Source organism: Aricia agestis, chromosome 5, assembly GCF_905147365.1.
Source record: "Aricia agestis chromosome 5, ilAriAges1.1, whole genome shotgun sequence".
Classification (NCBI taxonomy): domain Eukaryota; kingdom Metazoa; phylum Arthropoda; class Insecta; order Lepidoptera; family Lycaenidae; genus Aricia; species Aricia agestis.
In genome coordinates, this window is record NC_056410.1 from 995,980 (window position 1) to 1,022,974 (window position 26,995).

At 38.9% G+C, this 26,995-nt stretch overlaps 1 protein-coding gene across 5 annotated transcripts in view; it reads right to left on the reverse strand.

Annotated features, from left to right (window-relative positions):
* Positions 1-26,995, reverse strand: part of LOC121726801 (copper-transporting ATPase 1) — a 44,605-nt gene that overhangs the window by 2,202 nt on the left and 15,408 nt on the right. For 4 of the 5 annotated variants that reach the window (XM_042114330.1, XM_042114329.1, XM_042114327.1 and 1 more), the window contains exons 3-29: positions 16,945-17,056; positions 15,281-15,405; positions 14,766-14,896; positions 13,912-14,076; positions 13,620-13,696; positions 13,408-13,525; positions 12,577-12,737; positions 12,232-12,332; positions 11,878-12,006; positions 11,385-11,571; positions 10,969-11,066; positions 10,523-10,658; positions 10,105-10,245; positions 9,780-9,888; positions 9,128-9,287; positions 8,555-8,654; positions 7,843-8,043; positions 7,479-7,635; positions 6,764-6,914; positions 5,594-5,723; positions 5,089-5,224; positions 4,654-4,796; positions 3,726-3,818; positions 2,238-2,348; positions 922-1,071; positions 567-637; positions 213-353 (exon numbers count right to left, since the gene is read on the reverse strand). In XM_042114330.1, the coding sequence (XP_041970264.1) occupies positions 213-353; positions 567-637; positions 922-1,071; positions 2,238-2,348; positions 3,726-3,818; positions 4,654-4,796; positions 5,089-5,224; positions 5,594-5,723; positions 6,764-6,914; positions 7,479-7,635; positions 7,843-8,043; positions 8,555-8,654; positions 9,128-9,287; positions 9,780-9,888; positions 10,105-10,245; positions 10,523-10,658; positions 10,969-11,066; positions 11,385-11,571; positions 11,878-12,006; positions 12,232-12,332; positions 12,577-12,737; positions 13,408-13,525; positions 13,620-13,696; positions 13,912-14,076; positions 14,766-14,896; positions 15,281-15,405; positions 16,945-17,056 (3,534 nt within the window). Of the gene's footprint in view, positions 1-212; positions 354-566; positions 638-921; positions 1,072-2,237; positions 2,349-3,725; positions 3,819-4,653; positions 4,797-5,088; positions 5,225-5,593; positions 5,724-6,763; positions 6,915-7,478; positions 7,636-7,842; positions 8,044-8,554; positions 8,655-9,127; positions 9,288-9,779; positions 9,889-10,104; positions 10,246-10,522; positions 10,659-10,968; positions 11,067-11,384; positions 11,572-11,877; positions 12,007-12,231; positions 12,333-12,576; positions 12,738-13,407; positions 13,526-13,619; positions 13,697-13,911; positions 14,077-14,765; positions 14,897-15,280; positions 15,406-16,944; positions 17,057-19,375; positions 19,473-26,995 lie in introns of those variants that run through there. The other variant, XM_042114332.1, reaches the window with a different exon arrangement.

Here is a 26,995-nt window from a genome sequence, read left to right on the forward strand (position 1 = left end):
CCAAACCGCATTCAAAGAATTTATCGACTCTCATCCCTCGGTTTTTTTAGTAAAGGGATCAACGAACTACCCTTAAGATGACAAAAATGCATCGATAACAATGATACATACTTATTTTAATTAAATATATTACACAAAAAAATCGACTTTATATTCCTTCCATACAAAACGCTAATTTCATATGTAAGGACCTAATATAAAGTGCAACATACTTGGCCAGCGGCGAGGAGTTTCTGTCGTGCTCTATCTTCTCGTCGAGGCCGCGGTGCACCGACACGGAGTCCAAGTCCTCCAAATGTACGGACTGCAGGTACTCCGGCGTCCGCAGTTTCTCTATTGAGTCCTTCTTGAAACTAAAAAACACATGTTTTTAATCTTAACTTACCTTTACAGGAATATCCTAAAAAATTTAATACGATGGACCAGTAATAAATTTTACTATGGTACTATAGTAACTACAAGGAATCCTTATAATTTGTTTGACATATATGTAGACTTAATAAAAGTATATAATATAATACCTACACTTGGTAAAATAAATACAAAAGAAAAGTATATAAACTTACGTTTTGAGTAATAAACTAGAGCACACGACGGACACCGAACTCATGGCCATCGCCGCAGACGCCATCCATGGCTGAAAGAAGTCAAACGTAGTAAATTATAACAGACAAACAAATCTTTTATGGCGCTAGGCTGTAATCAGAATCAATGCCGCCATATTGTTAAAAATAAAAAAAGGTAATTCGTGAGCATCTACTTGTTAGATATAGTAAGTAAAGCAGAAACATATTAAGTATCTTTAAGCTTGTTCCAATTTTGGAGGCCAATCACATTTTTTCCGGACGGTCTTAAAGCTGTGTGCGGTTCTCTATTTTGTAGTATAATGTCAGACGCTTTTCCCACCTATAATATACACACCTGCAGTTGTATCCCGTACGCGGCGAGCGCGCCGCTGGCGAGCGGTATGCCGAGCAGGTTGTAGACGGACGCGAACACGAAGTTCAGTCGGATGCGGCGCACCGTCGCGCGGGACAGCCGCAGGCACGCCACCACGTCCACTAGGTCGTTCTGGGGACATACATGTTACTATTACACGCAGAAGGCACACGAGCGTATATATAGCTTTGATAAGGGGGGGAGGGGGGTCCCTTATGTAAAAAAGCGGCCAAGTGCGAGTTGGAATCGCCCATGAAGGGTAGGCAACGTGTTTAAGAGGAGTCCACACCGCCCTTTTTTTCATACAAACGTTGTCCCCTGTTATATGGATAATGCTAGTAGAGTTATAATTTTTTTCCTGAATATCTACGGCCACTTATACAATGTCCCTATGTTTTCTTTTTTTTAATAATTTAATTTTAAATAAGATATGAACGTTCAAAGGCCAGATTATCCGCTGTGTTCAAACGTCCAGAAAACAGATTTGGCTAGATTATACAAAAAAAGCAAAACATAGAAACACAGCTCAAGCCTTTTTCAATGAAAAAAGTACTTAAATCGGTTAAGTTTTGGAGAAGGAATCAGGGGACAACGAATCGTTGATTTTCTGGATTTTCTGCAGTTGTCTCTATCGCGTTCTGTGGTATAGGCTTGAGGTAAGGGAGACAGCTATAGATATTACACGTACTTTTTTTTCATTTCTCTAGCCCCTGGTGTATCCTCTTAAGAAATCAAAAATATTTTTTTATACATGTACCGCACCGATTTTAATCGGCGAGGTACATATTATATCATTGTCGAAATTGGACAAGTAAGATGGATAGTAATGGGGGGTCCGGACTACGCCACGCCCATGAGAAGGCATCTCGATCTATAGAGTTGGGTACCACACAGATGATACAATCTCACGTGGGCAGCTGTTCTAAATTCCCCCTAACTAAATTCTGTGCCCTAACACAAAGAGCCGCCGTTCTAAGAATACTCTACGGAAGCAGGTGTTAATTTCTACGTGTTGTATAATATTATATAACGACTTGGGACACTATGTTTCATGATCACGTTTTTCCGATGTGTTATTCCGTTACGACGACAACGCAAGTGAACGCATTTGGAGCAATTTGCTGCTCTAGAAGAAAAACTGCTTAGTTGCTATAATATTATGTCTTTAGTCCCTATTAAATGCAATTTTCATTTCGATATAAAAATTATACTGCAACTTAAATGCTACTAATTACTTACTGCCCCTATATTTTGAATTTAAGCATACTGCTTATGTTTAAAGTAAAGTAAGTGGTTACCCTCATGAGCACGAGGTCTGCGGCCTCTACGGCGACGTCGGTGCCGCTGGCGATGGCGATGCCCACGTCTGCCTGCGCCAGCGCCGGAGAGTCGTTCACGCCGTCACCCACCTATGTCATGCATAATAATCATCATCAAATTCAAGGCCAAGTTTCGTCCTAGCTCATAGCCGGCCCTTGCATACCGGATATGCTTGACACTTTGGCGTGCAAGCTAGCATGAATTTAGCTAGCGATGTTATCACGACGTTGTGCCCAATAGCACCCTACATGTATTTCTAATGAAATAATAGATACTGTATTTACTTTTTAATGCCAATAGTAAGAATTGCAAAATCATTTTGTAGCTGAATGTAATAGGGTAATTAGGAGTGTTCGTACTTCGTAGGGCCACTGCGACTGCTAATATTTTGTCAAAATACCATAAACAGATTTGTGTATCTGTTACCGTTAGAATGCAGAATACGTAAAAGTTCACATTACCTAGGTAATTTGCAGATTCCCTGATACCATCCGTTAAAGTGTGAATTTTTGAAATAAAAAAAAGCTATTTTAAAACTATATTTGCACTAGTTAGTTTGCATTTACTAGTTAGTTTGCATTCTCTTCCTTCGCAAAAGTCCTAAAAACTTTGACTTGAGCTTGGCAACCTAAGAATGTTGTTTTGATTTCTTTTTTTGTAGTTGATACGATCTGTCATATTTTATTAGTGGAGTAACATTTTATTTAAAATTAAATATTTTGTTCCTTTGTTTATGTCCAAAAAAATTATACTAATTTATAATTCGACGACCTCTGTGAGTCAGTGGTGAGAGCATTGGTAGCTCAAGCCGGTGGTCGCGGGTTGGAATCCCGCCGACGGAACAAAAAGTTTTCAATGTTCCCGGGTCTGGATGTGTATTAAATATGTGTATGATATAATAAAAATCTTAAATATATGTATAGTATAAAAGTATTAAATATATTTCCGTTGTCTGGTACCTGTAACACAAGTCCTTTAGGTACTTAGCACGGGGCCAGACTGACGTGGTGTGAAGCGTCCATAGATATTATATTATTATTATTATTAATTTTCTACAAGTAAATAACATGTTTTATTCAAACAAGAACCTGTTTTATGTAATTTAATGAGAATTAAATTACATAAAAATAATAAAAATTTTGCACTTAAAGGGCCTGTTTCACCACTTAAATTACATAAAAATAATAAAAATTTTGCACTTAAAGGGCCTGTTTCACCACTTCCTGATAAGTGCCGAATAGGCTATTCACCACTTTACTTGACAAATCAAGTATGGAGAATCTGCCAAAAAAGTTGTGAATAGCCTATTCGGCACTTTATCAGAAAGTGGTGAAACAGGGCCTTACTGACTGACCCAGATAACGTACAGAATACCTTGTTAATCTGCAGTGTAACTGGTTTACTCACATTAACGGTAACATATCCACAATTAACTTAGACTAGCGCAAGTCTGCGTTAGTACTCACCATGGCGACCTTCTGCCCCTGCTCCTGCAGTTTCTGTATCTTGGCCACCTTGTGCGACGGCAGCACCTCCGCGTACACCTTCGATATGCCAACCTACACCGACAAATGTGGATGTCAATTTGACATTTAATTTTACGATTATTACATTTTCTATTTAACCTATTGTTAGCGCGTGGGTTGAATGCGGTTGGGGCCTGAGACGAAGGGCGGGGGCAATCCCCCCGCTGACCGCACCCCGCCGCCCGCGTCTCGCACGCCTGTAGTGTAGTATTGTGCGGAACTTGACAGCTATCATTCGAGTAGTGTGTTATCGCGTTACTCTTTTGTTGAAACAAAAAATATTTTAAAATTAAAAAAAAGATGATGAATTTAAAAACAATTAAGAATAAATTGTATAAAAGAGTTTCAACAATATCGAAGTTACAGCCGCGTATAATAATTGTTGTTTATAATAATGACTAAAACGAGTCCATCAAGTTCTATTAAAAAACTATTTTTTTATTTGATTTTGAATTAATAAAAAGTGTGATAATTACTTTCTTGTTTTTTTTTTCGAAAATTATAATGTTAAACTAAAAGCGTATTTGAAATGTATCGACATATCGTCATTATTAATTCTAATTAGGTCACAGCACTACCGCATTCCTGAGCTACGCGTTCAACTCGCGTCCTAACAGTAATCATTAGTCAACATTTAAGTTATCAATGGAAACGAAAGATGTAGCACGAACCAAATCATATACAAGTTCTGTATGAGTAACATTTACAATATAATGAACTGTTTCTAAAATGTAAATATTTTATTTTAATTTATTAGTTTTTTTATGTCGGCTGCACAGTAAATCTTTCAAACATATTATTTTTCTTTGCAACATTTTTAGTCATGTATTTTACTTCAAATAAAAAAAAACAGTAATAGAGTGTATACTTGTCTGGCGATAGCGACGGCAGTCTTCCTGTTGTCGCCGGTCAGCAGGCACACCTCCAGCCCCATCTTCTTGAGGCAGTACACGGCGAGGTGGGCTTCGGGCTTCACCTCGTCCGCTATACCGATCGTGCACACCAGCTGGTCTGTTGGGAGTTGGGACATGATTTGAATGAGAACGAGGAAAAAATAATAGGAGGTAGATTTATGGCCATATAGTCAAGACATTTTTATTACTAAACTTTAATTAAATGAGGAGTTAGACAGAAAATGTTTGTCAAGAGTTCATATCAAAATCTTTAATAAATTTCGGCTGTAAGACTAAGAAACATGCATAGTATAAGTGTGTATAGTTTGCGCTGTTGTGTCACTCGTACCACACCACGTAGTGCGTCTTTGTCGCGACGCAGTGGTGCGTGTAGTATGTATGTATCGTACCGTTGATGGCGGCGAGCACGGCGGTGCGGCCGAGCTCCTCGTCGCGTCGCAGCGTCTCCTCCACGCGGCGCGGAACCGCTACGCCGTTCCGCGACATCCACTCGCGGTTACCGATTAATACTATTTGCTCCACCTCCTAAGACACCACGGTCAATATATTAGTAATTTGGTATAACTTGACTTAGTATTCTTTGTTATTAATTAAGTAAAAGGTTATAAAAACAAATTTGTCGTCAATTTTGTTACTTGATTAAACCTTAATAATTTTATAGGCGAATAAAAGATCTTATCATAAACTATACCATTCTCTTGAGCCTTTAGCCATAAATAATTAACATATCGTTTTACTGTTTTATTTCAATTGTATTATTTCATCATTTTTAATGCGATAGACAAGTATATAAACATAGCGTGTAAAATGAGTCATACATTTTTTCTTCTAAGTATTACCTGCGATCAATCGATGGATTATATAATTATAATCATACATAGTATAAGTATTTACCTCATCATTATTCCCCTGTCGTATGATGGCTTGTAGGCGCGCGGCGGCCTGCGCGGAGCTGAGCGCCACGTCGTCGCCCGCGGCCACCATCTCCACAGGCACACCGTGTAGGGTTATCACGCTGCCATCCCTTTAACACATACACATTTAGCTCAAGTTGTTATGGAGTATGGACATTTGCTGTAATTTTCAGACATCTACTAATTTTATTTTTCGTTACGATAACCAGACTTCTTTACACTATTTTGAAACCCAAAATAAGGTGGTTAATAACTTTAATTGTAGATTTGTGAATTGACACATTTAAACGACAACGACAATATTATATAGTTTAGAAATCGACGCACGAGTTGCCAATAAGAGAATTATGCAGTGTGGGGGTTATGCCACAAAAGATCTTCCGACCGAGCGAGATAGCTTCAGCCAGGCCGAAGCCCACTGATGTTATTTCAGACGTTGTAACTTGTATACTTTTCTCAATGATAGCACAGCTTGGGATAAATAAGCTGACAAACCATAGGCCGCTTTTATAATATAAATGTATCATATTTTTACATACTTAGTGTAATTTAGCTTAAGCTGCTATTGTTATTTTCCACCTTTTATATTGTATAAGGTGGCCCCGTGCGAGTTTCTTACGCCGGTTCTTCTCGCCGGGTTAGTTCCCGAATCGGTGGTAGGCCTCATGTAGACGCGACGTTCTAAAAGTGTTAACTTTGTTAACCTATTTAGAAATAAATATTTTCATTTCATTTCATACGTCTTGTCGTATTTTTTTTATGAAATAAGGGGGCAAACTGGCAAACGGGTCACCTGATGGAAAGCAACTTCCGTCGCCCATGGACACTCACAGCATCAGAAGAGCTGCAGGTGCGTTGCCGGCCTTTTAAGAGGGAATAGGGTAATAGGGGAGGGTAGGGATGGGAAGGGAAGGTAATAGGGGAGGGTAGGGATGGGAAGGGAAGGGAATAGGGGAGGGTAGGGAGGGGGATTGGGCCTCCGGTAAACTCACTCACTCAGCGAAACACAGCGCAAGCGCTGTTTCACTGTGGTATTTCTCCGGTCGAGCCGGCCCATTCGTGCCGAAGCATGGCTCTCCCACGTTAAACGATCCCAACGTCCCACGTTTTGCCCGCTAGAACTGATAACCATGCAGAGATTTCCATTTACCTGGCTTGGTTGAGCTGCGCGAGTAGTGCGGGCGGGTACGTGCGCGGCGGCAGCGTCGTGCGCGCGCGCAGCCCGCAGCCCGGCGCCGCAGTGAACCCGCTACACTGCGCCCGCGCCCCGCCCAGCACGCCCTCACACCATCGCACTATCGCTGGATGACAGACAGAAAATATCGAAATTTCTAATTAACATGATGAATCTTTATGCGGACTTAAATTCTGTTAAATACTATATATTTTATAAACGTATGTATAAAACCTACAGCGGCTTTTACAGTCTGTCAAGAAAGTGAAGAAATTAAAAAGTGCCAACATCGTAGTGTCATCCCTTTCAAATCAATCAAGAAAAAAAACCGGCCAAGTGCGAGTTGGACTCGCCCATGAAGGGTTTCGCAGCAACAATAAGGTTTATGTTTTATGAAATTAAAAGGTTTTTGATTTATTTTTTTAGAGAACCGTGTTTTTACCATCGACAATGTGAAATCAGACATGAAAATAAAGTTGTCTTTAAGTCTTAGGACTGTATGTGAGTATCTATTTTTATTTATAAGAACAAGTTAAAATACTTAGTTACATAATTATCCTTGTATATCAAGCATATTTTCCAATGTATCAGGCGAGAGCAAGCATTATAGTAATATAGCGTATCGAATATCCATTTTATGTGAAAAATAATATTATGCTTATTACTAAGAGAGTAGGCAGATAAGACTTACCGCTAGCAACAGGGTGTTCAGAATTAAGCTCGGCGGCGAGCACGCACGCCAGTACGTCCGGCAACGCCGTGCGCTCGCCCGTCAGCAGCGACACGCGCGCCACGCTAGTACTGCCGCGCGTCACCGTGCCAGTCTTGTCGAATATCACAGTTTTCACCTAGAATATAGTAAAGATGAGATTTTATATAAGAGTTGTTATAGAAGAGCTTTTATTACATCCAACTTTATTACGAATTGAGAAAAAGTAATTTCTCATACTTAAGAAAATCTCATAACAGAGTAATAAAAATCTTTCGATTATATTTTGTAGCTTTAAAATGTAATTTCTATTCATTATTATCATATATGAAACATATTTTTTTACCTTATGCGCGTTCTCTAACGGCTCTGCGCCCTTGATGAGCAGACCGAGCTTGGCGCCCTGGCCGGTGGCGACCATGACCGCGGTGGGCGTGGCCAGGCCGAGCGCGCACGGGCACGCGATGGCGAGCACGGACAGCGCGAAGTGGAACGCCGTCTGTACTATCAGCTCCCACTCCGAGAAGCCTCCGTTTCGGTACATCTCCTGAATACGATTTCATTTTAGAATTTATTAGCGTTTTACCGGCTGTAGGGGTATTGTGATATATTTCTAATACTCCATAGGATTGTGACATGTGATATTGTGTTTACACAGGCTCAAATCAAGAGATTTTTGCCTTTCATTTTTTGCAAGGAAATAAAATGTTAACACTAATAATATACACTTTTCATGCACTTTTTCCACTTTTATTAATTAAACAATTATGTTTTAGACGACCGGTTTCGATAAAATCATCATCAGGTGATGATGATGATTTTATCGAAACCGGTCGCGTTTTCTACTTTTATATTAATAAAAGTGGAAAAAGTGCATGAAAAGTGTATATTATTACTGTGAAATATGAATTTCCACGAATTTCAAGAAGTTACGGTACATTCAAGATCATATATAAAATGTTAAGTATGACACAACATGATTTAACTACAATATTAATCTTGACTTATTAGAACACAATAAAGATAATCATTTTGTAAAAAATATTTGATTCACATACCGGTGTGATATCCTTGATCCGCTGTATGTCGATAGCTCCGGTGATGATCCAGCAAACGAGCGTGAGGAACGACAGCAATACCACGATCGGTACGAAATACCTACAAAACACATTGAATATGCTATTATGTATACTAATATTATAAAGCGGATAAGTTTGTTGCAATGTGGAAAAAACGGGGAAAATTATAGGCTATATTTTACTAACTATAGGCTATATTTTATTACGCTAAGACTAATAGGAGCGAAGAAATAGAGGACAATGTGGAAAAAACGGGGGAAATTATATGAACTTTTTTATTATCTTAAGAACTACTGGAGCAATTTTTATGTTATTTGGCAAACATGAAGAATAGACCACGTGAAGGGACATAGGCTTTTTTTTGCGGTGTGAAATTCCTAAATTACGCAAGCGAAGCCGCGCGGAAAATCTATACTTTTATAATAAAATCGTAGGAAAGTCAATTCTGTACATTGAATATTTTTGTACAATAAATAATATTTAGTACAGCTAGTACCACATAAATATATTGCCGGTTGTGTTAGCAATATTGATTGTTTAGTCAGTACTAACCCAGCAATGGTGTCAGCGAGGCGTTGTACGGGCGCCTTGCTCGCCTGCGCGTCTTCTACCAGGCGTACGATCTGCGCGAGCGTGCTGGCTTCGCCCGTGTGCGTCGCGCGGACTATCAGCGCGCCGTGCTGGTTTATACTACCGCCGATTACCATGGAACCTGCACAGATTAGTCAAATTATACTACTTTTATGGCCAAGAACGAGGTTTAAGCTTTTAAACATGTACTAAATTTTTGAAAAACGCTAAGTAGATATTCTATATTATAGATAGTCTACATAACACAACATTAAGGGCCTGTTTCACCACTTTCTGATAAGTGCCGGATAGGCTATCCACCACTTAACTTGACAGATAGAGTATGGAGAATCTATCAAATAAGTTGTGGATAGCCTACCCGGCACTTTATCAGGAAGTGATGAAACAGGCCTTAGGACTTTATATACTATCAGGGACGTTGATTCCTAGGCAGATGGGGGACCTACATAGGTCGGTCGCGTTACGTCAAACCCAGCCGACAGATCACAATTAACATTAAATTGGTACATGATCCGACCAAATGACGTAGGACGTCAACTGCCTAGGAATCAATTTCCTTGATGGTACATAACTGCTGCCTATTCTTAACCTAAAATTGTGAGAGTTATCTCACCTTTGGTTTTCGGTACAGGCATGGACTCGCCCGTGATGAGCGATTCGTCGCACGTGCTCTGCCCCAACACTACTTTGCCGTCCACGGGGATTTTAGCGCCCGGCACCACCTGAATAACAAAAACATAATATTATCATAGATCGGAAACAAGGAAACTTAAATTTAAAGTTTTATAAACGAACGAAACAAGATTAAGTGGTCCATGTGACTGTCATTTTTCTGTAAAATGAGTTTTCTAAAATATAAAACAAAGACAGCAGCATGGATTAATTATTAATTTATTAGTCTCTCCTGTTCTTTAGGGAAGATTCATAAATATACGCACCTTGAGTACATCATCACGCTCCACCAAGTCGACGGGTATGGACTTCTCGCCGATCTCGTGTCCATTCTCATCTAACGTTAGCAGCACTGCTTCCGTTGGTTTGAGCGATAGCAGCTTCGACAGAGCTTCCGATGTTTTACCCTAAAATATAGCAAAGATTATGAGAAGTTACATGTCACGTATTCCTGCGTACAGGCGAGTGCGTCACGCTGGCGTACGACGCATAAATGCATGTACGGGAGTGTGTCACGTATAGAAGATATATGAAAAACTTACAGATACAGTAAAATTTAAAAACAGCATACAAAGTATATATGAGGCAATTAAAAGTTTTCATTAACTTTTACGGGCCAGCACGCACATATGCGGGCTTATGACGTCACAAACGTATGTGTGCAGGCGTGTGGCGTTGACGTACCTTGGCGATGTGTTCTAGCCAGCGCCCGAGCGACACGAACACGAGCAGCATGGGCGGCGTGTCGAAGAACGTCAGCGGACTCGTGTCCAGCTGCATCGCCATCGCCGCCGCCACCACGCACAGCGAGTACGTGTAGCTGGAATATGACGTCACATTACTTATCACGCGATATATATGTAGTTATGTTTAGAGTCTATTGACGTTGTTGAAGTAAACCATATTTTATACCAAAGTGAAAATGGCTTGCTAAAATTTCTTTGTGTAAGCACGGCTTTTGCGCCATAATGATCAATTTCGATATGTGCAAAGATGATTTTAACATTCTAGTTATGTAACTAGTATATTCATGTGAATATACTGCGTTTGCAATTTACTTCATATTAATATAGCGTATATAATATTTGAGAACACATAGAATCAAATTGATTAATTTACAAAGCTATTACCTGATAGTGGTGGTCATGGAGATGAGCACGTCCATGTTGGAGGTGCCGTGCTTGAGCGCCTTGTACGCCTGCTTGTAGAAGTGCCAGCCTCCGATGAACTGCAACAGACGATCATTTTAACTAGAATTCGTCCTTATTTTAAAATCTGTCTTATAGTTTCCTGTCAGTCAGAACTGTCTCTTTGCGAAAAATGCAAAGCATTAATTAAGTGTTACACACCATTTCTAACAATATTCCGCGAAAATATATGCTCTGTCTAAGCTTACAGGATTTACACTCTCCTATGCCTGCACTTATGAATTTTTTACAGGTCGTAAATATATTATTTCTTCGGATTATTGTTACAGATAATATTATATTAAATCTTTTATTTTCGCAATTAAACTTACTTATTATTATCGCAATAAGGTGTATACCTGCACGGGCGTGGCGAGCAGGAACATGAGCAGGTTCTCGAGACTGAGACCGGGCAGCACGCAGCACATGTCGCGCGCGTCGTGCCCGCCGCGCATCTCCCACATGAAGTACGCCATGGCGGTCATACAAGGCGCGCCGAATACGAGCGATATCAGAAACGCGTTGCGCCACTTGCGGATCTCCTCTCTGGAAATAATCACATAATGTGACAAAAACTAACAAAAAACTTCGTATTCTTCCGGTTAAAAAGAATTGCTGTCACATTTTAAAATGTTGAGGCACTTTGTGTGTTTTAGATTCAACTAATCGTTTGGAATGTTGAATAAGTTTTTAAACTCTTTAAACTTTTCATCCTAGCAACTTGTTTACTTTTCATAATGTAATTCACACCTAAAATTTTGAAATTGTTAAACTTTGCAAGTTTATAATTTCAAAATTTTGGTAGTGCATCACCGACGTCCTGCCCTGTGACGTCACACGGCGTATACGTACTTGTGCTCAAGGTAGTTGGCTTCACCGCGCGTGTTGGAGCTGAGCAGCGTGGCGTCGAAGCCGAGCGCCGTCACCGTGTCGCAGATGCGCCGCGCGCCCACCACCTCCGGGTCGTACTTCACCTTGCCCCTGTGACGTCATAATATTGATGTAGTGCGTGCAGATCACGTGATACGTGTATGCAACGAGCGTACGCATTGCGTCACAGCTAACCAAGCGTACATAATTCGATGCTTTGATTTAAATATACTTTTTTATGTTATTTAAAATAATGAGAATCAAATAGAGGTAATTTTAAACTGTATATTTACTAGTTTAATACTATTCATTATAATTATTATTGTAAGTACTTACTTGGCGGTGGTGAGCGCCACAGAACAAGACACGACTCCATTGAGTTTCAGCACCGCCTTCTCGATCTTGCTCACGCACGAAGAGCACGTCATTCCTTTGATCTGTATACACCCAACACAATAAAGATAATATCTCAACACAGCTGCACGCGCGAGGGAGCGAGACAGCCATAATATATCGTCTTAAGTCGAATTCGAGTATAATTTAAGTAACAAGTCAATGCATCAATTCGAGTATAATTTACAAGTAACAAGTCAATGCATCAATTCGAGTATAATTTACAAGTAACAAGTCAATGCATCAATTTCTACGCCACGACCGCACTATACTATAGTATGACGTCACCTGCAGCGTGAGGTCGCGCGGCGCGCCGCTCTCGCTGACGACTTCGGCGGGGAAGCCCAGCTCGGTGATGGAGTCCGCCACCGCCGCGGCCGACGTGCGCGCCGCCCAGTACCGCACCTCCGCCTTCGCCGCCAGCAGCGCTATCACTATCGACTGCACACCTGAAATACAATTAAAATTAATCGTGAAATTTAGGTAGTCACTAATTATATAGATATTGTCTACGTGAAATAGTAGGCCAACCCAAGTAATCCCACTCGGACGCCATGGCGACGTCGCCAGTTACGGTTCCAAGTATTTCGTGTCGAAACGGCGCGGGCGCCAGGTGAGTCAAGTGACATATAATACATCTGCATGAATACTGTGGTTAGCAATGTCATCGTGATGTCCTAATTATGGCTCTAATAGGCTTATTCCATTTTTTTTTATTATACTTTTTGCACACATCAAGGTACAGAGGCGGGCTTAATGCCTTTAGGCATTTTCTTCCAGCCAACCTTTGGGTGAAGACGATAGAGACGAGATGTGGTAGATGCAAAGTACATCTATAATTTTATCAACATTAATAAATACATACTATAATAATTACTATTACATACTATACGGATACTATAGTTCAAATAAACTAATAAATAAATAATAATATATATATATATATATATATATATATTTTATATACACAATAAATATCAATAAATATCATTTTCACAATCTTAATCTCAAACCCGCAAATAATATTAACGACATTATTAAAAATGCCAGTCTCGTTAGCTTTTGATATTATTATTAGTCTGTAGCCACAATTATGAAAATAAAACACTCAATATTTACCGGGCATTTTAGCGACGTGTTTCTCGATGGCGGCGACGCAGGACGCGCAAGTCATTCCGCGCACCTCGAGCGTGCACCGCGTCACTTCGCCCAAGTCCGACGCGCTCGCTACCGTTCCCTGTACATACGTTAATATTTTGTTGGTAGCAACTTGTTATTTCAAAAAATAAATTACAAAGAACTTAAAAGATATAATATAACATTTTACTTACATTTGCTTGACTTTTTTTGGCGTTCGATTTTACGCGATCGCCCGCCCCGCTTTCACTTTTACTTTTTGATATTTCACCTGAAAAAAAGTATTAAATACATAATATTATGTAGCCATCATAATCAAATTATAATATAATTATAATTATATAATATTATATAGTATGAACCGATAGACGTGACACGGGACATTATAAGAAACTTGGGTTGGGAGACAAATCAATACGGGGTTGTCTCACAGTCGATTCAGCGAATATCCCGTTAAGAAAAAGCGGTATAAGAGACTCTAGTTACCATTATCGCCGGTGACGCTGAGCGTCTCGACGTCGAATCCGAGCGCGTACACGGCGTCATGTATCTGTTGCGGGGTGACAGACGCGCCGGCGTACCGCACGCGCGCGCGCTTCTCCGACAGGCTCACGTGAGCTTCCACTATGCCGGGCATGTCGCGTAGACTACCTGTCGGGAAGATAATCGTTGAATTTTTTAAATGAACTAGATTGTTTTAAAAAATAAATGTTATTTATTATTATATTATTTATTGTTATATTCAGACTTACATCAGCCCATAAAAATATTGGTAATTAATGTGTTAATTCATAACTTAACCTATGTTTATAGGTCCACCTTGACAATGTAAGTCTTTATACTAATGGCGGCGGATTTCAGGAAACTTATAACAGCATGTTTGCACAGTATGTTTATGTGTACTTATATTGTTAGTATAACAGTGAAGTTGTCGAATCCCAGCTGTATTAGGTATTGTGTATCAAAAGAAGAAGAATTTCAGGAAGAAGTTCCATAGAACCAATTTATCTATCATAAAACGGTGTACTACATAGATACACAGATCGCTTTGACATGGGCGTACCAAGGGGGTGGCAGGGGGGGCAGCTGCTCCCCCCTGGATCATGTTGACGTCCCTACTAAGTATATTATCTAGTACTTTTATCTATAAAATTAAAAAATTAACAATATTTTTAGAACTAAAAAGTATAAATTTTTTATTCTTTATAAATACCTAGCTTATAAAAAATCTGATTTGCCCCCCCCTGGCCCAGAACCTGGGTACGCCCATGTCGCTTTCTACGACAGCATCTATAGCCATTAGCCAAACATACTGTTTATCATGTCAATATTGTATCTACCTTCAATAGTGTTGACACAGGACTGACAGGTCATGCCCTCGACCGCCAGCACCACGGTACTCTCGTTGGGGGGCCCCGAGCCCGTCATATCTATCAACATGTCCGTCGGGATCTCGCGGGGCAGCAGATTCCTGAAAAATATAGATAAGATAGATAACCCTAATGATAAGATAAAGTAGAAAAAATAAATGGGCGATGAGAAGTTATAAACCGGTTTTTTTTTATCTGATAGCTCAGTTAAACCACCTGCGCCATATACCGACATAATATCGGCATGGTAATTACTGATTACATATTATTATCTTGAGACAGCAATGCAACAGGCGTTCGGCAGCAATATCTTCTGTCCAAATATTGAATAGAAAATTTGTCATAACCGAAAATAAGAAATAGAGGGATGCAATGTACCACCTTTTTCTGTTGCACTGATTAACGTGGCAGCACCATAATATGTGAGCTCGTGCAGTAAATCCCTCTCTTTCTAACACTCACTTTAGGACTGAGACGGAACATACCTGGTCTCGTCGTCCCCTCGGTCCAGCGTCTCGAAGCCCATGTCGTCGATGTGGTTCCGTATGGCCTCGACGGAGCACACGCGCGGGTCGAATCTGAAGTAGCCCGCGTGCTCTGACAACTCCACCTGGCGAAATCAATAAAAATATTATACGTCGCAGTCATCTGGTTGAATCTGCTATTTGATAAATGACTAGCGATTTCATTACCGTTGTTAATGAAATGTCGTTTCATTCAATGAATTCTTCAAGTCGTTGATTGTAATGTTTAACGCCAAAACTAAGGCCAACTCGTCAAGTTATTGACTGTAAAAATGGTTTTGTTCAATAAATCCACTAGTTGCTAGTCATTCAATCAAAATATAGCAGCTTTAACCAGATGACTGCAACATATATTATACAGCTAAGCATAAAATCTCCTTCTTTTGAAAGACGGTAAAAATAGCTAAGGTCTACGTTTTAATATAATATTAAAACGTAGCAATTTTTTAAAGAAAAAGAGCAGTGTTCGATTTTTAGGTCTCATTGGTGGGGGGAGTGAGCGGGGCGCACGGGGACTTGCTATTGGTTAAACAAAGATGAGGTCGTTATTGCTAGATTTCGATTAGACACGTTGCTGTTTACGTCATAAGTACATAATATATTGTACACAAGCCCCTGCCCTCTCTCCTCAGTGAGCCTCAAACTCACACCCTACACGCCTATACATCAAATACACATAATGTAGGAGAGTCGGTACCTAACCAAATTTTATTCATACAGGTCAGTATATTTTATGTGACCTTGTAACACCATGTGCTGATAAGTCGTCCATAAACCTGATTGTGGTCTGCGGGGTCAGTATACGATATCATTATTATGATATTATGTATGTATGTCGTGTGTAATTTGCGCAAAATATTTGTAAGCTAACCAGCTTTGTTCATGTCAGACCGCTCAGACGTCTTAAAAACCTAGCGTGAAATATGCATAATTATACAGAGTGGTAGTGTGAACACGATTATCCTTGAAACCATCAAATACATTAATTAATGGTTTCAAGGATAACAGTTTTTATACTAACATCTTGTATAGCGTGAATTTTCTTGTTCTCTTCTGCCATCTATTTGTTATTTATATTTTGAATGTTTTCTGTGTTCCGAAAACATTGTTAAAATAGAAAGAATAAAATTCTTTTCATGTTGTTCTTTTGAAATCTGTATTTTGTATAGCTACTTAATTAACTGACAAGTGAATTATTGTTAAACCGATTTAAGACGGTTGTACACTTTGTTCGCAATCAATAAGTTACGGCGGTGTAACAAATTACTGCAAATAGTTTAACAAAATTGGAAATTATTATTAGAAATAATAATTTATTGTTACGCGTATAAATTACTGAATTTACGCGATGACCATAATTTTATCTTATATTAAATATTTAGGACATAGGATTAAAAGAAATGGAATTGATCTCATAAATAGAGGTATTTTGACAATCAAGTTATAAAAAACATGTGATTTAATCGATTTTGTGTAGTGATGCATCACTTCATACCTGCTACTCTTACACCGACTTGCCGCATGACGTCACTCTTACGCACGCACGCGCGCCACCACATACGCACGCACGTACGCACGAACGCAGGCACGCTCGCACGCACGCACGCTCACACGCCTATACGCACCTTGACGTCCTGCACGCCGGGCAGGTCGCGCACGCCGCCCTCGATGCTGTTGACGCACGACTGGCAGGTCATGCCGTTGATCGGCACTCGCACAGACACCAACGCCGGCTCGCTGGAAATAGAAGACACGACGGTTAGAAAAACCGGATGGCTATACAAAGGGCTCATTGTGGCTCAGTGGCGGGGCAAGACCGCAATTTGATGTGGGCAAGATATATTTTGTGACGCTTACGTTAATTACCTATTTAATCTTATATCTTTAAACGAGCAATTCTTGTATATTAGCAAAAAACATTCTTTCTCTGCGAGGTTTCGTCGTATTGTCATAAAAATTGAAGGGGGCCTCAAATGAAGGGTAACTAGCTGTTTGACCGAGCTTTGCTCAGTATACCCCCTATATAGGTACTAATCGTTGGAGCCGATTTCGAGATTACAATTTTATATATATATATGTCGTAGGATGATTTGATAAATCCGTGTTTTCGCGAAATCCCTAGAATTTTCGCGAAAATTCGATTTATCAAATCATCCTACGATGTCGTAGGATGATTTGATAAATCGATTTCCTACGATGTCGTAGGATGATTTGATAAATCGAATTTTCGCGAAAATTCTAGGGATTTCGCGAAAACACGGATTTATCAAATCATCCTACGACATATATATATATATATATATATATTGGCTCCAACGATTTTCATGAAATTTAGTACCTATATAGGGGGTATACCGAGCAAAGCTCGGTCAAACAGCTAGTTACCCTTCATTTGAGGCCCCCTTCAATTTTTATGACAATACGACGAAACCTCGCAGAGAAAGAATGTTTTTTGCTAACCGGGTAGAGTCAATAATAAAGTGCCTGCCACATAGAGGCGAAGGGGGCTAGACCTTAAGAGTTAGTGTTTTTTTGCCTAACAAGAACATGTATACATGAGTGCTTAAAATATCGCTAATTCCTGACCAAACACACTGTATAGGCTGAAGGATGTAGTTGTTATGTGGCATAAAGTCATTACTTAATTTTAGGCAAGTCCAAAACTCAATGAACTTGATCTAGGATAACATTTTATCAAGCGACCTCATTATAAATTGTAATGAACAAAAAATTTATTCTAGTCCGTGATATTTTGTGACGCCGATGCTACTTATTATTCGTAGCGCCGATGACTAAATTCGGGGATTTCTGATAACCTTATTATGCCGCGCCTTTCAAGTTTCAACCTATCTCAACAACTAAAAAGTAATATATTTTCCCCGCTTATCCTGCTTGTAGTAAGCTTAAATAATACGAGCTTTTTCCCGCGGCTTCGCTCGCGTTAAGAAGTATTATTATATACAAACTTTCATCCCCTATTTCACCCCTTGGAGGTGGAATTGATCAAAATCCTTTCTTAGCGGATGCCTACGTCATAATATCTATCTGCATGCCAGATTTCAGCCCGATCGGTCCAGTGGTTTGGGCTGTGCGTTGATAGATCACCATGTCAGTCAATCACCTTTGAATTTTATATGTATTATAGATTAGAAAATATGTACCATCGAGAAAATTGATTCTTAGGCAGTTGACGGACCTACGTCATGTGGTCGGCTTAGCTATGATCAGTCGGATGGGTTTGACTTAACGCGACCATGCTGCTGCATTAATTATTAATTTTGTTAAATATTAATAAATAAATGAAATGTTAATGCAGCTTCATTCCCTATTCGATCCTGTTTGTTTCCTATCTACCTACAAAATGATATTCTCATGAAATGTCAACGGTTTGTCATGCAGCAGTATGATTGGTGAACTATAATACAGACATTCGGCTAATCTTATAATGGCATTGAGAGTATGTGTACGTGATTAAAAAGTTTTTCCGCACAATTAGCACTGTGTATTTTATTGCTCTATTGCTGTATGCGCAACATGTGCGGCGTGCGCGCTATCGTGTACTACCGCTCCTTATCATCGGCCGAGAATGGATATTTTTATGCCAGGTTTCCGAGTTTTTTTACAACAATTTGTCTAATTAACTTCGTTGATTGGTTTAAGTTCTGACGTTGGCCAATGGAAAGCGCTATTCAATACATAAAGTACTGGGAAAAACAGGGCATTAGTGTTCGTTACTCTAAAAAATAGTGGCGCCTATGCGCTAGATCGTACAGAGATTTTTACAGATCGCTGAGTTTCTACTTTCTTTGAAAGAGATAGTGACCGATGAAGCCTATGTGAAAATGATTCTGAGCTCTGTCTGTAAATGATTCGCATTGACTCTTCGGCCTATCGGAGCAAAACAACACCCACCCACTCAAAACATTGATTTTTAACGTGTGGGTAAGTTCTACATTACACGTAAGTACTATCAATTAACTATTACGTTTACGTTAATTCATGAGCATTGTAGCAATGCTAAAAATATACTGTTACAATGACAAGCGGCAAACTAACCTTATCTTGTTCCTGGCAACGCTAATTAGCTTTTAGTGTGATAACGGCAGACAACGCGGTTTTGGCACTGTCACTTTTTATATCACTGTACTTTGATAAGCCTACCTACCTGGCCAGTATACTGAGTTCAATAAGAATAAGCTATAAAACTATAATTTCGCTGTCGCGCTGAGTGCAAATCGGGGCGCGAGAGAATAAAGGGCTTTAGGCGCTTTACGCCGCACGCTCCACCTGTCGCAAAATTACGATACGAAGCCAAACATAATAGTAGTTTATTTATGTCAAAATTACATACAGAGGGTGAATTTAGTGCGTAATGTGAACTGGAAATCTAGGAGAGCAATGACAATATAGCGTTGCAGCGCTGTCGCGAGCGGTAGTGACTAGTGTCGTGTGTAGTCATAACTCGTACCGTCATCCGAGTTCCGACTCGACCGGGTGCATACTGCATACTGACTCATAAATAATTAAACATAAAAAACGTGACTTTAATATCTAAGATGGAATATTTATTCCGTCTCGAGATTTTGTAGAACAAATGTACTCCTAAATAAAAGCCGGCAACGCACCTGCAGGCTGCAACTGTTCTGATGTTGCGAGTGTCTATGAGCGCCGATAGTTGCTTTCCATCAGGTGACCCGTTTGCTCGTTTGCCCCTAATTTTATTTAAAAAAAAACTTTTCTGTGGCAGTAACCTTCCTGCTTGGAAAAAATCGTCTGCTTTAAAAAGTGCTTAGGAGCTTGTGAAAGGCACATCGTTTCTCCCAATACAAGTAGTTGGAGGTAGAGTTAGAGTCTAATCTTTTGTAATCAGTAGGCCTACTACGAAACCGTTCTGAGGCTCAAACAATCGGACGAGAATACCGCGTCCTGCTCTAACAACGTCATTTAACGTTTGTTGCAGTAGGACGCATCACGCAAAATTCTCGTGCGATTGTTTGAGTCTCAAAACTGTTTCGTGGTACGGGCCCAGCTTTCTGCAACATCTCAAAACGGAATAAAAGTCTAGGTGCCGCAACTCCTAAATCATTATTTTGTCTACCCAACTCTACTTTACATTGAAAGACAATAACTGATACAATTGATTGATAAGAATTACTGAACACATACTGACCTAGATATTTTAATCAATTCACTATAAATTATTATCATCAAACTTAGGTTTGTATAACGAAAATACGGCAGCAGACTCAGCATTGGAAGAAATAGACATAAAAAAAAAATTAACGCTGAAATATTTCAGGGGCAAAATAACTGTTTCGCGTGTGAATCTTTAACTTTGTCTATGGTAGAAAGAAAACCTTTCTAAGGTGTTTCTATTAAGTGTGCTGATGCCAGAAGACAAGACACCAACATCAAACTTCAATACAGGAAGATCTATGGAAGATCAATAATTCCCGTATTGAAGTTTGATGTTGGCGCGGTCCAAGGGATATTGATAGATAGATAGATCATTTATTTGCTTAGAATGCAGGTACAATAATAAGATGTAACATTATTTTTCAGAGCCTTATACATTCTACCTTACGGCATGCAAAATTTTATCATCGTCAAATTATTATTTAAGTTATTATATCTATATTATTAATACGTGAGAGAAAAACTTTGTATCCCTTTTTACGAAAAATGGGGAAACGTAGGTGCATGAAATTTTGCACAGTTATATTTTATATGGTGTAGGAGTGCATCGAGCTAATATTATTTCAAAACTAGCTGTCCCGGAAAACGTTGTTTTGCCATATATTTTTTTTTTTGTATGAAAAATAGATGTTGGCCGATTCTCAGACCTACTCAATATGCTCACAAAATTTCATGAGAATCGGTCAAGCCGTTTCAGAGGAGTATGGCAACGAAAACTGTGACACGAGAATTTTATATATTAGATTATGCTTTTATCATATATATTTTTAACAAATAAAACGTTACACACACTACGACACTACTACTAGGAAAAATGACAGCTTTTTGAGTGACAAGCCTATACATACGAATTATACTATTTTATTTATGGTTGAAGTCTGTTGACAACAAGTTGACAAATTGAAAATGGATTTTTTTTTGGCGTTATTAAGTAACACGAAGTCAATGAGTGTTTGCTATACCGAGCAAATCTCGGTCATCCAGGTACTGTTATCTAAAACTACAAACTGTAAATTAGGTATATTATGTTAACATTAGATAGTACTAAGTGTGTAAAAGAAAAAAAAACATGTAATTTTATTATGATCAAGAATAGATGATTCGATTGAAGTGATGATTTGATTGAAGGGATGATTTGATGATGACATCACGATGATGAACTAGGTTAAACGAGTTTTGTTGCTTCGTGCAGTTGTTTCCTTTTTTTGTTGGATTTTTATTATTCGTATCGTAGCCTTTAAATAGAACCTTGAAAAAATAGTTTGGGAGGGGAAGAGGGGATTTTGGGAGCAGCTCGAGCGTGTCAGATTAAGCTTGTGTATAGGCTTTTAACATGTGTCTAGTTATCAGGGTATAGAAATCAGATTTCTCACGTGGTGGTTAATTATTATTTTTTTTAATATTGAAATGTATTCGGATTTGTCAGATTAAGATAGGGGATGTTTAGTATACCCCAAAGAAGCTTCCATATAAAGCACTAACGATTCAAAGATTAAGTAGGTAAGCCTGTAGGCACATTTTAAAATATAAAAAATAAAGCTTCATATTTTCCTAACTAAGCTTCGCAGATATTTTATTTTGCACCAAACTAAGTGATTTAGTCCTTGTTGTATAAAAAACGCTCTTATTATTTTTTTATCAGTTTTATCTAATGTACAAAACCTACTAGGTCTCCATGACGCTCGAGTGACTACACAAATGGCACCCTCCCCTCCTCTACTAAAAATATTGTGAATTTTTTAAAGGTAAATACATATTATTATTATATTATAACCGCTCTAGGTTTGATGATTCTCTAGATTTCCTACATCAAGAGCGGAGCCATCGCGTTATGTTTTCACAAACACGGTGAGAACACGGTGTGAGTATGCGACGGTGGGAACAATGGTGTTGTTATCAGACGGCCAATCGAGTGTTTACTGTCACATGCGCCAATCTGCATTGTGCATTGTGATTGAATCAGACTCCTCAGGAATGAGCCTAAAGCCTATGTCATCATCATCGCGTAATATATGGATGTTAAGCTTTGCGCATACTGTGACGACTGACGGAGCACAACATTTCTGGATCGATCGAATTCTAAATCGAAAATTTCGTGCGAATGACTCCTAAGACCACAATATTTTTTTTTAGTGTTTCTATTCCTTCCCACTTCTACTGCTGCCATGCTAAGGCTGTACGAAAGCCAGCAACCCCAGCCTTCATTGGCGAACAAAAGAACATAACACGGCACACGATCGGTCATTCCGTGAGATAGACATACCTGTCGGCATTTCACAGAGGATTGTTTTATCAGAAGTTTATGACCAAGGTAAATCGCGAGCAGATCGTAAATATTATGAGGCTATATGATTATTACATTACTAACGACATGGCTGTAACAATATCACGCTGAAAGGTATAAAATTATTGTAATGATTGATTTATCAATACATAGAAATAAATAATATTATTAAGTTGTTTAAACTCATAAAACAACATTTTTTTATGAAATAAGGGGGCAAACGAGCAAACGGGTCACCTGATGGAAAGCAAATTACGTCGCCCATGGACTCTCGCAGCATCAGAAGAGCTGCAGGTGCGTTGCCGGCCTTTTAAGAGGGAATAGGGTAACAGGGGAGGGTAGGGAAGGGAAGGGAATAGGAGAGGGTAGGAAAGGGAACAGGGTAGGGGATTGGGCTTCCGGTAAACTCACTCACTCGGCGAAACACAGCGCAAGCGCTGTTTCACGCCGGTTTTCTGTGAGAACGTGGTATTTCTCCGGTCGAGCCATCCCATTCGTGCCGAAGCATGGCTCTCCCACGTATAAAACTTCTACAATATTTCCTCTTTATCATTTTCAATAAAAAAATGTATATAACATAAGATATAGAAAGTAGATATTATCTATCCTCCAAACCGATTTATATTAAAGGAGGGTATTTGAACCCCCCCCCCCCCCCCCGGGAAGGGACATATGCCAGTTTTTAAGCGACTTCCAAAAAGAGGCGATTTTGTGTTCGGCTGTGGAGTGTGGAGGAGGTTATCTATACTAATATTATAAATGCGAAAGTATCTCTGTCTGTCTGTCTGTCTGTCTGTCTCGCTTTCACGCCAAAACTACTGAACCGATTGCAATGAAATTTTGTACACAGTTATTCTAGAGTCTGAGAAAGGACATAGGCTACATTTTGATGTGGGAAAATATCTTATTTCCATGAAAATATCGATGAAAATTACTTCGCATTGCGCGTGGCCAGCGCTCATCCCGGGGGTCCTGGGTTCGAGTCCCGCAGGCGGAACAAAAAGTTTTCAATGTTCCTGGGTCTTGGATGTGTATTAAAATAATATTTCAAAAATCTTAAATATATTTTATGTATAATATTTAAAAAAATCCAGAAATATATCGACGCGATGCAATGAACATTTTAGTTCTAATACGATTCAACAGATGGCGCTTTTTTTTTACTTCGTTGTAACATAGAACTAATCATACTTATTAGTTATTATGTTTTTGTTTATAGTTTTTAATACGTTAGAATATTGTGTTTAATAATATTATCACTTGCTATAATAATAATCAATCTATCTTATCTTATAGAACTCCTTCTGCATTTCTAAGGAGTTCGAGTGTGTTGTGTTGGCCTATATTCCATCCAGAAAATATTTTTACATTTTAATTCTAATATATGAAAACAGATGGCGCTTCATTTTTTACTTCATTATTATAACAGAACTAATCATACCTACTTTATTATATATTATTGTTTTTATTCATAACTAGCTGTTGCCCGCGACTTCGTCCGCGTGGACTTTAGTTTATAGCGCGCGGTGTCAACAAAATTTGTGTCAAATTTAAAAACTTTTTAAAACCCTGGTAAGTGGTACCCCTCTTAGGGCCGCGCAGCGCGCTACACCGGAATGGCAGCGCTGAAAGTGCTCGCCTCGCCGCTGCCATTCCGGTGTAGCGCGGCCCTTAATTAATCAAAATACCCAAAAACAGCTGTGCAGTGTGCACATAATCTGTACTAATATTATGAATGCGAAAGTATCTCTGTCTGTCTGTCAGTCTCGCTTTCACGCCAAACGCCAAAACTACCGAACCGATTGTAATGAAATTTTGTATACTGATAGTCTAAAGCCTGAGAAAGGACATAGGCTACTTTTTTACTGGAAAAAAGGGTTGTAAGGGTCGTAAATTTGTTCAAAAAATTCATAATAGATGGCGCCGTGCGTCTTCTACATCGCGCTGACGCTTGCTCAAAAGTCTTTCTATAAGAGGTGGTATCATCTTACATTTAAGTCTCGATTTTTTTCGATTGTTATATCTATTCTACGGTATTAAATAACTCAGTACTTTATCTGTGCAGGCAGTGACGTAACCTTAAGACCAAATTTCACCAACGACTGTTAAAGTTAATGCTCGAATTAGTATCACGTTAGCTGTTTCGTTTTTCATATGAATGAAAGAGAAGACAGGATATTTTAACAAGCTGTTAACACTAACAGACGTTGGTGAAATTGGGGCTAAACCTATCAATGATAAATAGTTTATGGGTAAAGTTGTGTAATTGGGGGGCTAAATAAGCTTTAAAATTTGGCATAATATATAAAGTTTAACATACAAAAATGAAGTACTTATTGTTTGCACACTGCACAGCTGTATTGATTTAAGGGGTACCAGGGTTTTTTTATAAAAGCTTTTGACACCAATTTTGTTGACATCGCGCGCTATAAACTGAAGTCCACGCGGACGAAGTCGCGGGCAACAGCTAGTATTATTATAGATCCAAATGTACTGCTCCGGCCTAATATATTAGAGATCGAAGGCTCCGGCGCGATAAACCGGCGCAACGAAATTGCGAGCAACATTCAGATGTCCACGTATGCAAATAGACGCCATGCCTGAAGCCACAGATTACTAAATATGTGGCATCAGGCATCACTACAGATGACTAAATATTTACTGCGTAAGTTACGCTAGCTGGGGGTTCTGACGTTTAGTATTCACATCAGAACTCTTCAAGACAGTCGTGGACTTCAAAAGACGTGACGTCCAGCGCCGGAGCCAAGTTCAGGCCCCCTTGAACCAGATGCATTATGCATGCCAGACGCACAATGCAATGTTAATAAAGGACAATCTACAATACGTTAACCTTACTCGTATGTTACATATATTACGAGTTACGACTACATAATATTATAGTCTACAATTACTGTTGTAATAATTTCATAATAAGCAACTTCAACTATTATATTCCACAACGCAAAAAGGAATTCTAGTACATGTTATATTCTTATTAAAGAGCAAGTATTATTTTCTAGTAAAAGTCTATTCCATTCTAGTAAAAGCCTAGCTAGAGAGGGCGACTAACCCCAAAAAACAAACATCGTCCTTCTCTGTTCACACTCACGTCCGTCTTTCATATGCCAGGTGAAAAAGGACGACGCGGATTCATCGCCAAATTAGTTTTTTCTCAATAACTCGATAAATATACAACATTTTAAAAATACGCTAGGTCAGTTTCTCAATGATAGAATTTTATACAATGTGTTAAAATATTAACTTAGTTCAATGCACGGTTATGGCAATAAATGAAAAAATCGTTAGATGCATCTTTCTGATTTTTTTTATGTCGAGAAAATTTTAAGATATCGTGTTTTTGCTCAGATCGAATTCTCGGAAATATAATGTAGTATCTAATTTTAGAAAATGGAACAATTCGGGGTTTATTTTAAAGTATAAAAATGAATTATAAAATCGACATTTTAGGGTTAGTCGCCCCCTTTGTATAGCATGAAGGTAGGTCTAACTTTTATTTTATGCTATAGGAAAAGGAGTAATCAAGTCAACTATCCTTTATTCATCAACATGCCTCGAAGTCCTATCAGAAATCCCTTCGTCTGACTCACTCTGCTATTTAACTAAGCCTGGATCAGTGGGCCTTATTATGTTGTGCATTATGTCGAAAGTAATAAGGCTTAAAGACTACTATTATACGTAATGTTAATCGTATAAAGCAATACCATGTACTGGCATTAATATAATTTAAACATTTGTGTAGTTAGCCAGCAGGCGACATTCGAAGGCGTTTGTTAAGTGGGGCGCCGAAGTCACATGGTCGCAAGGTTGAGCCTTTAGAAAGGCATTTCCGCGCATTACTATATAGTATCGGCGATTAATTTGATAGCTGGCTTACATTAATCCAATCCAGATTGCTACTGGAATAATATTAAACAGGTACTGGAATGCACTGAATTGCATTAAAAATACAAAATTCAGCGCTAGATTGGATCAATGTAATGAAATAATGTTACGAACCGCTCACAATGTCATGAACATTTAGTGAACACAAACAATTCTAGGATTGCTTGTTAGTTTTAAAATTTGGAACAAGGACTGAAGAAAATGAATGAAGTAAACAAACAGAAATCTATTGAAAAACATTAAAATTTGAAATGTAATATAATATAGAGTTCGAAAATAGTAACTAATGAATT